The 13,366-nt window shown below is 41.8% G+C and overlaps 1 protein-coding gene across 1 annotated transcript in view; it reads left to right on the forward strand.

Moving 5' to 3' along the window:
• Positions 1 to 210: 210 nt before the first annotated feature.
• The window catches only part of LOC143805949 (calpain-1 catalytic subunit-like), a 28,398-nt gene continuing 15,242 nt past the window's right edge, over positions 211 to 13,366 (forward strand). Inside the window, exons 1-5 of the mRNA XM_077285717.1 lie at positions 211 to 489; positions 6,867 to 6,936; positions 9,450 to 9,568; positions 10,592 to 10,725; positions 12,401 to 12,569. Of these exons, the coding sequence (XP_077141832.1) occupies positions 256 to 489; positions 6,867 to 6,936; positions 9,450 to 9,568; positions 10,592 to 10,725; positions 12,401 to 12,569 (726 nt within the window). The 5' untranslated portion in view covers positions 211 to 255. The remainder of the gene's footprint in view (positions 490 to 6,866; positions 6,937 to 9,449; positions 9,569 to 10,591; positions 10,726 to 12,400; positions 12,570 to 13,366) is intronic.

Below are 13,366 nucleotides of genomic sequence, written 5' to 3' on the forward strand. Positions count from 1 at the left end.
ACAGTTGTGATGTCGTTGTTGGATGTGATGTCATCGGCTCCTAGTTGCATTTGCCCTGGCTTTTCCTTTTTGTCCTTAAGAATGTTGAGTTTTTCATTGATTTTGTTCATTGTGAATGACAGGGAAACTGCACATTGTAGACACAGGTAGACGCTTATCGTCCTCCTTCAATGCTCTTTGTCACCGGGCCACTCCCTCCTCTCCGAAGACACATATACACCTGCGGCACCTACTCTAGTGGCCTCAGTGCTCACCATGGCCTCTACACCTATAACTGTGCGTCTGGTGCACGATGAAAGACCGACTCTGCTCCAGAGGAATATTGATCCCTACCTAGGACAAGACTACCAGACCCTGCTGCAGGAGTGTTTGCAGAAAAAGACTCTTTTTCAGGACCCACATTTTCCCCCAGGTGCTGCTTCTTTGGGGTACAACCAATTAGGACCATGGTCACCGCAAACCAGAGGGATCCAGTGGAAGAGACCTCAGGTACGGAGCCAGAATGGGGATTAGTCCTGAATACACAGAGTGTACAAATAATTATCTTGTCCGCAAAATCTCAGGTTTAAAAATGTTAGTGGTGATTTTTTTTTCAGACATTTCTAGATATTTTAGAAATAGAATATTTCCCATAAAAAACGCCAAATTTGTATTAATTCTATCCATATGTTCTAATGCTAGATCTGTTTCCTTTCTAACCTGCCATATGGCTAGTTACTCTTCTTTCTGGTAGTCCAGAAGGGCAATTTTTCTTTCAGGGGGGAAGGAAAGTTGGGTGACAAACCCTACGGGAACTATGATGGCGACCGTATAGTTGTGCACCAAGGTTTCCCAGTAGTATATACAATTAGGGCTCGTTCAGACTGGTGTACTATACGGAGGAGTGAAATGCGAGAAAACATTGCATTGCACTCTGACCAATGTTATTAAATGAGTCAGTGCTCTAATCGGACTAAGGAAAGAATTGCAGCAGTGGATATGAGAATCGGATGAGACTTGCTAATGCAAGTCAATGGGTTCGAGAAAAAAAATCAGATGGCACACAGACCATGCGTATGCCACCCGATTTTTACACACACATCTCAAGGAAACCCGACATCAGCCAGTACAGTAAATTCACAGCCCGAACCATCAAAATAGATTCTTGTAGATATTTAATGATCCAAGACCCCTACATATAATAAACTTGCACCCTTTAGTGCCTTTCATGTGGCACTAAAGGGTGTTTAGCCTTATTCAACCTATTAAATAATAATAAAAAATTATGTGGGGGTCCCCTTCCCCATTTTTTACAACCAGCCAAGTTAAAGCAGACAGCTGTCGGTTTATATTATTAGGTTGGGAAGGTCTCTGGTTATTATGCCCTTCTCAGCCTAAAAAGGCAAGCCTGCAGCCGCCCCAGAATTGGTGTATCCATTACATTCTAGCCCTTCCCGATTGCCCTGGTGTGGTGGCAAGCGGGGTAATGGTTTATGTGGTTGATGTCAGCAGTGTAATGTCAGGTGGCATCAAGCCCATGGCGTTCCCACGATGTCCAGCCATTATATTCTGCAACCTACAGAGCGTCGTTTTAAGACCCACTCGCCAAAGGTCACTCCCGGTCATGTCTCACGAGCGATAACGTCAGTAACTTAGTGACATCATCGCTCATCAGAATGATGTTCCATAGGTAATGGGGGTGTCTGATAGACGTTCCTCCATTATTAACACCAGGGCTTGATGCCATCTGACATTACACAGCTGAGATCAACCCCATAAAGCATTACCCCGTTTGCCATTGCAATAGGGCAATCAGGAAGAGCCGGACCTGGCACCACAATTGACGCATCTCATGTGATGCGCCAATTCTGAGACAGCTGGGAAGGTCCCAATAACCAGTGACAACCGTTCCTGACTCTTCTATGCTTAATATTTTAATGGGGTTGTCGGTTTTAAAAAATAAAGTTAAAAACATTCAAGATCTCAGCCTATTCGCCAGCACAAAGAGCTACTCTGAAGAGAGTCTTACTTGTTGGAGGACCCTCATATCCATGCATTACATTTCTAACAGGTACCTTGTAGTACTTCATGTGTCCTGCGGTGGTGCTGTAGAAATATTGAACACTTGCAGCTGAATTCTCCTACCGATCGTAGCTGATCACTGGGACATCCTATGATTTACTGATATATATATATATTTTTAGTTACGGGAAATAATTATCAGGGCGTATTCACACTGCGTTTCTTTCTGTGATTGGGGGTCATGGTTTTAGAAAATGAACAGTCCTAGGAAAATTCTGAATCCTGTTCGATGGGGCCCGGCTGGCAGTGAGTGAATACAGCCTTATGGATGTTGCCTATGCACTGATACTATAGGCTCACTGGTGCCTTATATACATTATATTCAGAGTATTATCACAGGATGCTAGTATTAGTAATGGTGCATTGCTCTCCTGTCCTACCCAGTGTCATCTCCACCTTCCTTCTCTTATCTGTGTTTATTTTGTTCCCACGCCTCCAGCCCTCACATTCATCAGAAATTATTGCAGTGTCTTATCTGCTGTACGGCCATCTTGTATATAATAATAAGTCCTTGTCATATATATCACAGCCAATAATAACAGGCACATACAGTATACTACCTGTATATTACTCACGTACTAGCCGAAACACCATGCACACTAGGACCCCCAACTCGTTGCTTTACTCTTTTGAAGGAAAGCTATAAAATGAAAAGATCTGTTGTTTAAATCAGATTTTTGTGTTACTTGTATATTTTTTTTTTTTTTAAATATCACCATTTATTTTTCATATTCTAAAAATAAATAAAATTAGTAATCTTGCAATTGTTTCACTGGCCAGTTAGTGCTTAGGTACATTTTTTTTAAAATAAAATCCCGTATACCCCCTTTAATAACACAGGATCCACCAATCACAATAAGCGATGTCACAGCTGACCTGCTCCCACTTCTTTACATTGACCTTTGCACGTCCTCCTAAGATGATTCAACACAAAATAGGTTTGAGGGTCTGATCATGGCAGCTAATGTGCATGTGCAGTGTCGGATTACCCTCATTCATAAATTTAGTATTTTGTTAAATGAATGATGAGATGCTCCCTTTGTCTGTACATAGTGAATTAAGTGTACACTCCTGCACAGGGGCCCACCTGGGGATTCACCGGTTCCCCTGTGGGCCGGTCCGATCCTGTACATGTGTTGTTTCCTGAAATGACAGTGAGTTAGAGCCTAGAATAGCCCCAGTGGCCAGTGGGAAAGCAGCAAGATTTCTAGTTTATTTTAATTTTTTGTTAATTTTTAGTACAGACTGAGATATGTAAAAAAAAATTGCCAAAAATATTTTTTTTAAATACCACAAAAACCCAATTTAAACAATAACCTTTAACCCTTCCCTCTCCACCATTTCTGATCTCATTTCAAGAGGCCCAGTCTTCGCCCTTTGACCCTGATGTCACCTATTATCATATCATATTACTCCACCAGTTCCTGCGTTTTATGACTTGCTTGTCTTTCTCTGTACATTACCACAGAATATGTTGATGCGTAATTCAAAAAGAAAAATCGGGCAAAATCAATTCTTAAAAAATTCTATATATTATGCACATTATACACATATACAGTACAGACCAAAAGTTTGGACACACCTTCTCATATAAAAAGTTTTTTCTGTATTTTTATGACTATGAAAATTGTACATTCACACTGAAGGCATCAAAACTATGAATTAACACATGGAGTTATATACTTAACAAAAAAGTGTGAAACAACAGAAATTATGTCTTATATTCTAGGTTCTTCAAAGTAGCCACCTTTTGCTTTGATGACTGCTTTGCACACTCTTGGCATTCTCTTGATGAGCTTCAAGAGGTAGTCACCGGGAATGGTTTTCACTTCACAGGTGTGCCCTGTCACATTTAATAAGTGGGATTTCTTGCCTTATAAATGGGGTTGGCACCATCAGTTGTGTTGTGGAGAAGTCTGGTGGATACACAACTGATAGTCCTACTGAATAGACTGTTAGAATTTGTATTATGGCAAGAAAAAAGCAGCTAAGTAAAGAAAAACGAGTGGCTATCATTACTTTAAGAAATGAAGGTCAGTCAGTCCGAAAAATTGGGAAAACTTTGAAAGTGTCCCCAAGTGCAGTGGCAAAAACCATCAAGAGCTACAAAGAAACTGGCTCACATGAGGACCGCCCCAGGAAAGGAAGACCAAGAGTCACCTCTGCTTCTGAGGATAAGTTTATCCGAATCACCAGCCTCAGAAATCGCAGCTCAGATCAGAGACCAGGTCAATGCCACACAGAGTTCTAGCAGCAGACACATCTCTACAACAACTATTAAGAGGAGACTTTGTGCAGCAGGCCTTCATGGTAAAATAGCTGCTAGGAAAACACTGCTAAGGACAGGCAACAAGCAGAAGAGATTGGTTTGGGCTAAAGAACACAAGGAATGGACATTAGACCAGTGGAAATCTGTCCTTTGGTCTGATGAGTCCAAATTTGAGATCTTTGGTTCCAACCACCGTGTCTTTGTGTGAAGCAGAAAAGGTGAACGGATGGACTCTACATGCCTGGTTCCCACCGTGAAGCATGGAGGAGGAGGTGTGATGGTGTGGGGGTGCTTTGCTGGTGACACTGTTGGGAATTTATTCAAAATTGAAGGCATATTGAACCAGCATAGCTACCACAGCATCATGCAGCGGCATGCTATTTCATCCGGTTTGCGTTTAGTTGGACCATCAATTATTTTTCAACAGCACAATGACCCCAAACACACCTCCAGACTGTGTAAGGCTATTTGACCAAGAAGGAGAGTGATGGGGTGCTACGCCAGATGACCTGACCTCCACAGTCACCAGACCTGAACCCAATCAACATGGTTTGGGGTGAGCTGGACCACAGAGTGAAGGCAAAAGGGCCAACAAGTACTAAGCATCTCTGGGAACTCCTTCAAGATTGTTGGAAGACCATTCCCGGTGACTACCTCTTGAAGCTCATCAAGAGAATGCCAAGAGTGTGCAAAGCAGTCATCAAAGCAAAAGGTGGCTACTATGAAGAACCTAGAATATAAGACATAATTTCAGTTGTTTCACACTTTTTTGTCAAGTATATAATTCCATATGTGTTAATTCATAGTTTTGATGCCTTCAGTGTGAATGTACAATTTTCATAGTCATGAAAATACAGACAAATCTTTAAATGAGAAGGTGTGTCCAAACTTTTGGTCTGTACTGTATATCTGTAGCAGCTCTGGGAATGGAGATCACACAGCTTAGGACCCTCCTATCTCAAAGTCAGGCTCTGATTCTCCAATTTTCCAACTGGTCCGGAAAAATGTTAATAAAACACAAACTAATGTTCAACTCTCACTTCTCTAGCTTCCTCCCTGTATGGTTCTTGGCTGGTGCCTCTTTTTACCGCTGCTGCATGCTAAAACCCTGGGAATCTTGTCACTTGGCTGGACTTGATAGGACCCGCAACCTTCCTGCTCATGGTAAGGTTGCTGGACATATCATAATGTCAGGACATGTCCAATGACCTTAGAACGCACCCTGTAGCCTGAGACTTCTCTACACATGTGCTTTGTATGGTAGTGATGATGTTGTGATTTGGCGAATTCGAATCTCATCAGATCCTCTCATCTCTAGTGAGCATGTAGTTTTTTTATCCGGTGCACTTTACCAGATAAGAAGGGATTATCCTGTAATGGACAACCCCTTGAATGCAGTATTCATCCAGGATAGTGCAAGTGATCTCATCACCTTGTAATTTTCCAGCGAGTCCTTTAGATATCATGCATTAATGATGACAGCCTTCCTTTAGACTGGGAACATTCAACATGTCGTTTACTGATTTACCAAACCTGTGTCAAATTTTACTTGGGAATATGAGGATTTCGTGTCCTGTACCTTCTTTATTTATTCTGCTTCCATCCGAAAGATTCTTTTCTTAATATTTAAGTCAAATTCTGTAAAAAGAACAACTTTTGTCACTCATCATCTGACTTGTTGTTTTGCAATTCATGCTCCTTCCTAATAACTGATATGTTACTTTAATGGTGAACATGGACCACAGATTGCAGCTTTGATATTTTATTTTTATTTTGTTTGTCGTTTTGGATATGTTTTGCTGTCTATTGGCAATTTCTGAATAATTAGCTGCCTAACATACGATCCGTCAGAGTTTAAAAGAAAATAAAACTTTTTAAAAAATTTAATTCCAACATTAGCGCCTTCCCAACGTCACTCATATAAGTCATCCTCCAAGTGCAGATGTATGGAGCCCCATATCCAGCAGATTACAATAATTATTACATTACAGAGTTTCTCTGTAATTTTACCCGACACATGACACAGTGAGTACTATTCACATAGCAGTGAGTGCCGAGTTGTTACACGCTGGTGTCTTACCAGGACAGTTTGGCAGGAGCGGCGGCACTTTCTATAGCACCGGTCTCACCGCTAGAATAAAGGTTTTGTCCGCCGTGTTTGCTTTCTTCTTTATACACTTTATTTGCCCATTTTCAGAGCTGCTGACCATGCCACGTTCCAGCATGTGATGTGCTAACTGCCATGAACGGCACAATGGAGGGACGTGGGAGGCACAAACTCTTTTAAAGATCAGAGGCATTTTTCAAAAAGAAAAAAAAAAGCCACAAAAAAAAAAAAAAAAAAGTAAAGCAGGATTGTTACGGTCTGCAGACATAAATTTACAGATCTTGGTTATTATCAGGTTAGAGCAATTATGCAAATACACAAACATGTTTGTTTTATTCTAAAAACAGTGCCACAGTGGTCCATAGGTCATGTCTGGTATTGCAGCTCCAATGGATTCCATCTCATTCTTATCTTTTCTGTCTCTTCTAGGAGATCGCTCAGATCCCTCAGTTCATCAGTGATAGCATGAAATGGACAGACATATGCCAAGGACAGCTGGGTAAGTGTGCTTATAGAACATGCTGAAAGAATTTATTTGTCAAACACAATGACCAAATACTGCAATTGCAAGCTCTCTTCTACAATGGCATTAAGTGTATATATACCTATATACACGTAATACATATACACAGTCGCACATTATATATATATATACTAGTAGAATACCCGCAGCTTCACTCGTGGAAAATATGTTAAATTGTTGGTTATGGTAGGTAAAGTAAAATTTTCAGTGTCACCCTGAAATTGTCATTTTCAGAGTGCTACAGTAAAAAAAAAATCCACTTTAAAGTGCCCATAGCAACCAATCAGAGCTCAGCTTTCACTTTAACTCAGCAGCTTCAGTGATGAAAGCTATAATGACAATCTTACTATGAGGCATTTTTTGCTTGACCAATGTTGTTGCTCAGTAATATTCGGCCGTGTGCGTAGGGTGTATCCATCTGAGTGTGTTTGCATGCGTGTGTGGCCCTTGTGTGTGTGTGTGGTGTGCATGTGGTATTTATGGGGTGTTGTGGTATTTGTGGGGTGGTGTTTGTGTGGTGTGTGTCTAGAGTGATCTGGTGTTTGTGTGGTGTGTTGTGGCATTTGTGTGGTGTTGTGCTTGTGGGCTGGTGTATGTGTGCTGTCTGTGTAATGGTTGTATGGTGTTTGTGAAATGTTTGTGTGTTGTGTGTGGTGGTGCGGCCACTTTAGAAGCGACTGTTTGGTGCCTTCCCCATAATCTGTCCCTGTCAGTCACAACTGTTTTTTTCCCCTCAGGACTTTTACTTTCACCTTCACATTTCTCCATTATATGTTTAGGGCCTAACTTCGGGGGCCCCAATCTCATGACCGGGGGATGCTAGCGAGATGTAACGTGCGCAGTATTCTGCTCCTGTGGGTGGAGAGGGGGCATGCCATATTTCACCCAAATCGGGTGAGAACTGTGGATTTGTATAGAGCAGGCTACTACAGATTTTGAGTTTTATATACAGTATATAGATTAGATCGGCTCAATCAGAAGCCTCTGCTGATGTCAGGTCTACAGAGCAGAGGCTTCTTTCTGCTCTGCCCTGTCGACGGGGTGGGACTTCCGACATTATTCTGATTGACAGCCATATTCACACTGCCTAACTGGGGGAGCTGGCTGTCAATCAGAATGACATCAGAAGTCCCACTCCATCGAGTCAGCAAAGGCAGCTAAATTCCAAATAGGAGCGACTCTCTGTGCCAGTGAAAAACGGACAGGCAGGTAAATTACGATTACCTGGTATCATTCGACCAGGTCCACCAGTTTGTCCGCATACTGGTGGTCTGTCTGGGCAAACCAGGTCTGCAACGGCTTAGGAAGGGAGTGAGCAAATCTGTCCATGACTACCCACTCGAACCATCTGGGCTGGAGTGGATGACTCTGGCTACAACCACTTCTGTACAAAGTGCAGTAAGCCAAATCATAATAAGCCTTTTGGGGCTCGCCAGTTAGATCAGCGGCCAGCACCTCTGCACACTGCTGTGGTGGTAGCTTCTCATGCTCTGCTACCCACTCAAAATGCCTCCACATTATCCCTTGGGGTCATATTTTGCATGGCTTGCCTTACCGCTTTCTGGACGTACGAGAAGTTCCATCTAGCGTGCAAGCTCCTCCTGTTGCTGTCGCTGCTGCTGCTGTTGGAGCTGCTGCAGCAACAGTTTATTTGTTTCCTGTTGCGCAAGCTGCTGCTGTTGATGTTGCTGTTGGACATGGACCAGGTGCTTGATAAGCTCCTCCATGGTGTGTTCCTGGAACATTGCCCACATTTGAAACACCACCTGTGGTAGATCGGCTCACTCGGCTGTACATGGAGGTAGGCACAGAAACACTGTCTCTTCAAGATCTTCACTAGTTTATTATATATGCAGCATAAACCATAGTGAAGTCAAAGTAAACACGACCCTTGTGGGCAAAAACAAGACATCAAAACAAAGTGGTAATGCAAAGCACAGTCCTCGTGGTAGCGGGTATCCGCCCGCTCAGGTTTAGCAAAAATACACAATGTTCAGGTTAGCTCAAGTACAAACACTTCTCTGGAGTTAACCTCTCCAGTCACACTGAACACTGAATGCCTTAGGAGGTCGCCTCCTGGGGTGGATATAAGGTGGACAACCTCCCACCCACTCTATGGCTGTTCACAAAAACCCAGCCCTTAAAATAATAAAATCCTTAGTGAAATGTACCTCCCTCCAGTACTTGATAAATATATATTGATAAACAGATATGTAACTTAGTATTATATATAAAATATATAGTAGTAATATCGTCATGTGTACACTGGAGAGGAGCTGTGTTGCAGCTGTAAAAAAAACACATACTCATTGCAATCAATTAGATTACTGCTTACATTTTCCAAACCGCCTAGACAAGATGAAAGCTGGTATCTGATTGGTGGTTACACAGTTTGCATTTGCACTTGGTTTAGTGTCTGTGAATGATACAGTGTAAGGATGCAGGTTGTCAGTGAATTAATTCATATTGATTGCCTTCTCTTGTTTTAGGTAACTGTTGGTTTCTTGCTGCAGCTGCTTCCCTGACGCTTTATCCCCTGTTACTGGAGCGTGTGGTTCCCGCCCAGCAGAGTTTTCATAATAATTATGCTGGAATATTCCATTTTCAGGTGATTTGAAGGGGAGCAGGTGGGGTGTTTGAAGCCACCAGAGCCAGATTATCTTACAGCCACAACTTTAGTTTGTTTAGTTAGTCACTTGGAGGCACTTGAGTCACTGCATGGATCCTTGACAGTTACTGAATGGACCCCATTTAAATAGAACATATCCCTGGCCATAAATATGTATTTTTTTGCCTGGTGTAAATGCCACCGTTATCCTGAATCCGGCGATGTTTTTTTTTTTGTTCCTGCGCCTCTCCGTTCTTGAGATATGTCCTCCTCTTTCCTGGATATGAATCTAGTCTTGTGACAAGTGGGTGTGCTCTTAAACTCCACTGTGTGGGCGTGTTATTTCAGGGCCCGCCTAGTTGTAAAAGAAGACTAGATTTATATGCAGAGAAGAGGAGTCCATATCTCAGGAACAGAGAGGCGCAGGAACACAAGAAAAACATCGCCGGATTCAGGAGAACAGTGGCATTTACACCAGGTAAAGGAAAATACATATTTATGGCAAGTGATGGGTCTTCTTTAATAGGTTTGTTATTTTTGCGAGCCCCAGTTACAGGAATTGGAGCCAGAATTGTGCCCTAAATATAGAGAAAAGTGTACAAATAAAAAGAAATCCAGAATCTGTGTATGAAGCGACTACTGGAAGTTTCCATCTTAGGGTATGTTTCCACGTTCAGGATTGCATCAGTCTTTGGTCAGGATTTTATGCAAGTAAAATCCTGACCAAAACTGCACCTGAGGTCACTGGCAGGTCACCTGCGGTGTTCCTGCGTGTTTTGCTCATAGTAGCAACATGCAGCGTTTTGAAAAAACGCACAACGCATGCGTTTTCGCGGCAAAAACGCATGCGTTTTTAAACGCATAGTGGAGTCTGGATTTCATGAAATCCCATCCACTATGCTGTAACATCTGGACGCTGCGTTTTTGACGCAGCAGAAAAACGCAGCGTCAAAAACGCAGCGTTTCCTGAACGTGGAAACATACCCTAACTGTCGTCTTATTCTGGTCCTCTTTGCCTTCCAGTTCTGGCAGTACGGACAGTGGGTTGATGTCGTGGTTGACGATTATTTGCCTACTATGAACGGAGAGCTGGTGTTTGTCAGTTCTGCCCAGAAGAGCGAGTTCTGGCCCGCCTTATTGGAAAAGGCTTATGCCAAGTGAGTCACCCGTCACATTATCACAAGGGTTTAATCACTATTTGCTGATTGACTTTACAATAAACTGATATCAGAGAGCAACAGCCAATACATATATACTTAAAGGGTAGCATCATATTACAGGTTTAAAGGGGTTGTCCTCTTTCAGAAAAAGTTTTCTTGCTGGCTCAGTTCATTGTAAAAAAAAAATGACTAAACTGCACTTGACCTATCCTCCTCCGATGCAGCGCTGTGTCTCCGCCATTTCTTCTTTGTGTATAGGCCGCAGAGGAGAAATCACATCGACAGGACTGCAGCCAATCACAGAGCTCAGAGGCTCCGCTGATGTAGACGGCACGAGCCACTGAGCTCAGTGATTGGCTGCAGCGCTGTCGATGTGACGTCAGCTCTGCAGCCAAACAGCAGAGACCAGAGCATTGGTGGGTACACACCCCGCTGGACCTGGGGAGGGCAAGTAAAGTGTGGTTTGTTTGTTTACATCAATATCGGCAGGTAAAAGTTTACTAAAGGGGATCCATCCACCTTTCGATATTTATCTCCTGCCTTATTGGTTTATAGAGTTGCACCTTTGCTTGTTCTGTGCGGTGCAATCTGGCATTTTAATTATTACCCTGTTGGGTTCTATTTGATTTTCAGTTTTTTTTTTGTATTATTCTCTTTTTTGGGGGGATGGAGGTGAAGCGACAGTAAAATTCTGATTCTGCCAATTCTGGGGTGGGTTTTAGTGTTCACTGTATGGGATAATTATTATAATTTTTTTTTTTTTGCTTTGACAGTTATGCATGCGGTGATGTCAAATATGTGATTTTTAAATAATTTTTTAAAGGTTTTATTTACAGTCAGGGAAAAGGGAAAATATGAACCTTTATATTTTTTTATGTTTTCAAAATGTTTTTTTTTTTTTTTTCTTATATTTATTTTAGTCTCTCTAGGAAACTTGAACCTGTGCCAATTGCCAGTGCCTTTTAAGGTGATAAATTGCTGCAATCTATGCTAAATATATTAGGATGCCCACTGTACAACACAGCAGATACCCAAGCTGTACGGTGCAGGCTCAGCTCCCGAGCTCCCTCCATTCCTGCACCCGAATGGGTCCTTCTGACACAGTGGGCCCCAGCACTTGCCCAGGTTCACCAGCTGCTGACAACATCACTAATAATAATAATTGTTATATTGTTTTTATTACGATTATATTAGTTATTAGTTTTTATAACTATCATTTTATTGTTTTTATTTTTATTTTTTATTATTATTAGTAGTAGTATTGTTGTTGCAGATAGCATTATTGCTATGCTTATTACTACTATTATTATTACTATTATTACTACTGTTATTATTGCTGCTATTATTATTATTACTATTATGATTGTTGTTATTATTACTATTATTATTGCTACTATAATTGTTTAAATTACTGTCATTATTACTATTATTAATATTGTCATTATTATTACTATTATTACTACTGTTATTATTGCTAATATTATTGTTGTTGTAATTAATTTGTACTACTATTATTGTTATTTTTATTATAAATATTATTATGATTACTATTGTTAGCATTATTACTATTATTGTTGCTACTTTTATTTGTATTATTATTACTATTATTATTACTACGCTGTATTGAAAATTTGGTTAAGAAGATTTCTGGCACATCAATATTTGCTCCTAGATTGAATGGTTCCTATGAGGCTCTGAGTGGTGGATGGATTAATGAAGCCTTCGTGGATTTCACCGGTGGAGTGGATGAGAGTGTGGACCTCAAGGCGGCTCCTCCAACCTTGTTCCAGATCATCCAGAAAGCCGTAGAGAAGAGGTCACTGATGGGAGCCTCAATCAATGTGAGAGTAGAGACTTTGTGGGAGGGATATCACTGGGATTGGCATTAAGAAACCTACATGAAAAACCGCATACTCTTGAGTTTGCAAAACAGGACATGGTAGATCTACTCACTCTGCTGCTTAAAGGGAATCTGTCACCCCTGGGATGCTTTTAAGCTATTACTATGGCCATACAGGTGATAGAATTGTTAAAATAGTCCTACCTGTATGCCTCATAGCTGCGGTCTTGTTGCCGGAGTCCCGCGCCCTCGTACGATTATGTGTTCCTTTTCTGCCCTGTTATGGGGCTTCATTATGCTTCTACTCAGGCGAGTCACTGCTACTGGCCGGCGCCACAACTGCACGTCACAGGGCACTGCGACGTTCATAGGAGGGAGGGGTGGTACGCAAATTAAAACCGGAGGCAGAGTTCATTTCGAGGCACAGCATGCCCCGGAGCATGGAAGAACTAATTAACATAAAGTATTAAAAGTCTGATTCTCAGCAACAAGACCGCAGCTATGAGTGGAGACATGGTGAACATCCTCCCACCCAACTCTTAAACTGTCCACAAAAACCTGGCCCTTAATATGGCCGATTAACTCCTCTCAGCACATAGTGTGGTTCATATCACTGAGACTAACATCCTCAGTGACACATATCTCCCCTCCAGTATTTTACCAGTGACCTTCTCACTGGGGTATAATGGGTAACATTTCTCATTATGGAGCCTGACAAGCCAGGCCTGGCATGTCAGAATGAGGAGACTTATAGGCCATGCAATGCTACTCTGGGAAATTGAATATGCAAATTGCCTC

This window comes from Ranitomeya variabilis, chromosome 2 (genome assembly GCF_051348905.1).
Source record: "Ranitomeya variabilis isolate aRanVar5 chromosome 2, aRanVar5.hap1, whole genome shotgun sequence".
Classification (NCBI taxonomy): Eukaryota; Metazoa; Chordata; class Amphibia; order Anura; family Dendrobatidae; genus Ranitomeya; species Ranitomeya variabilis.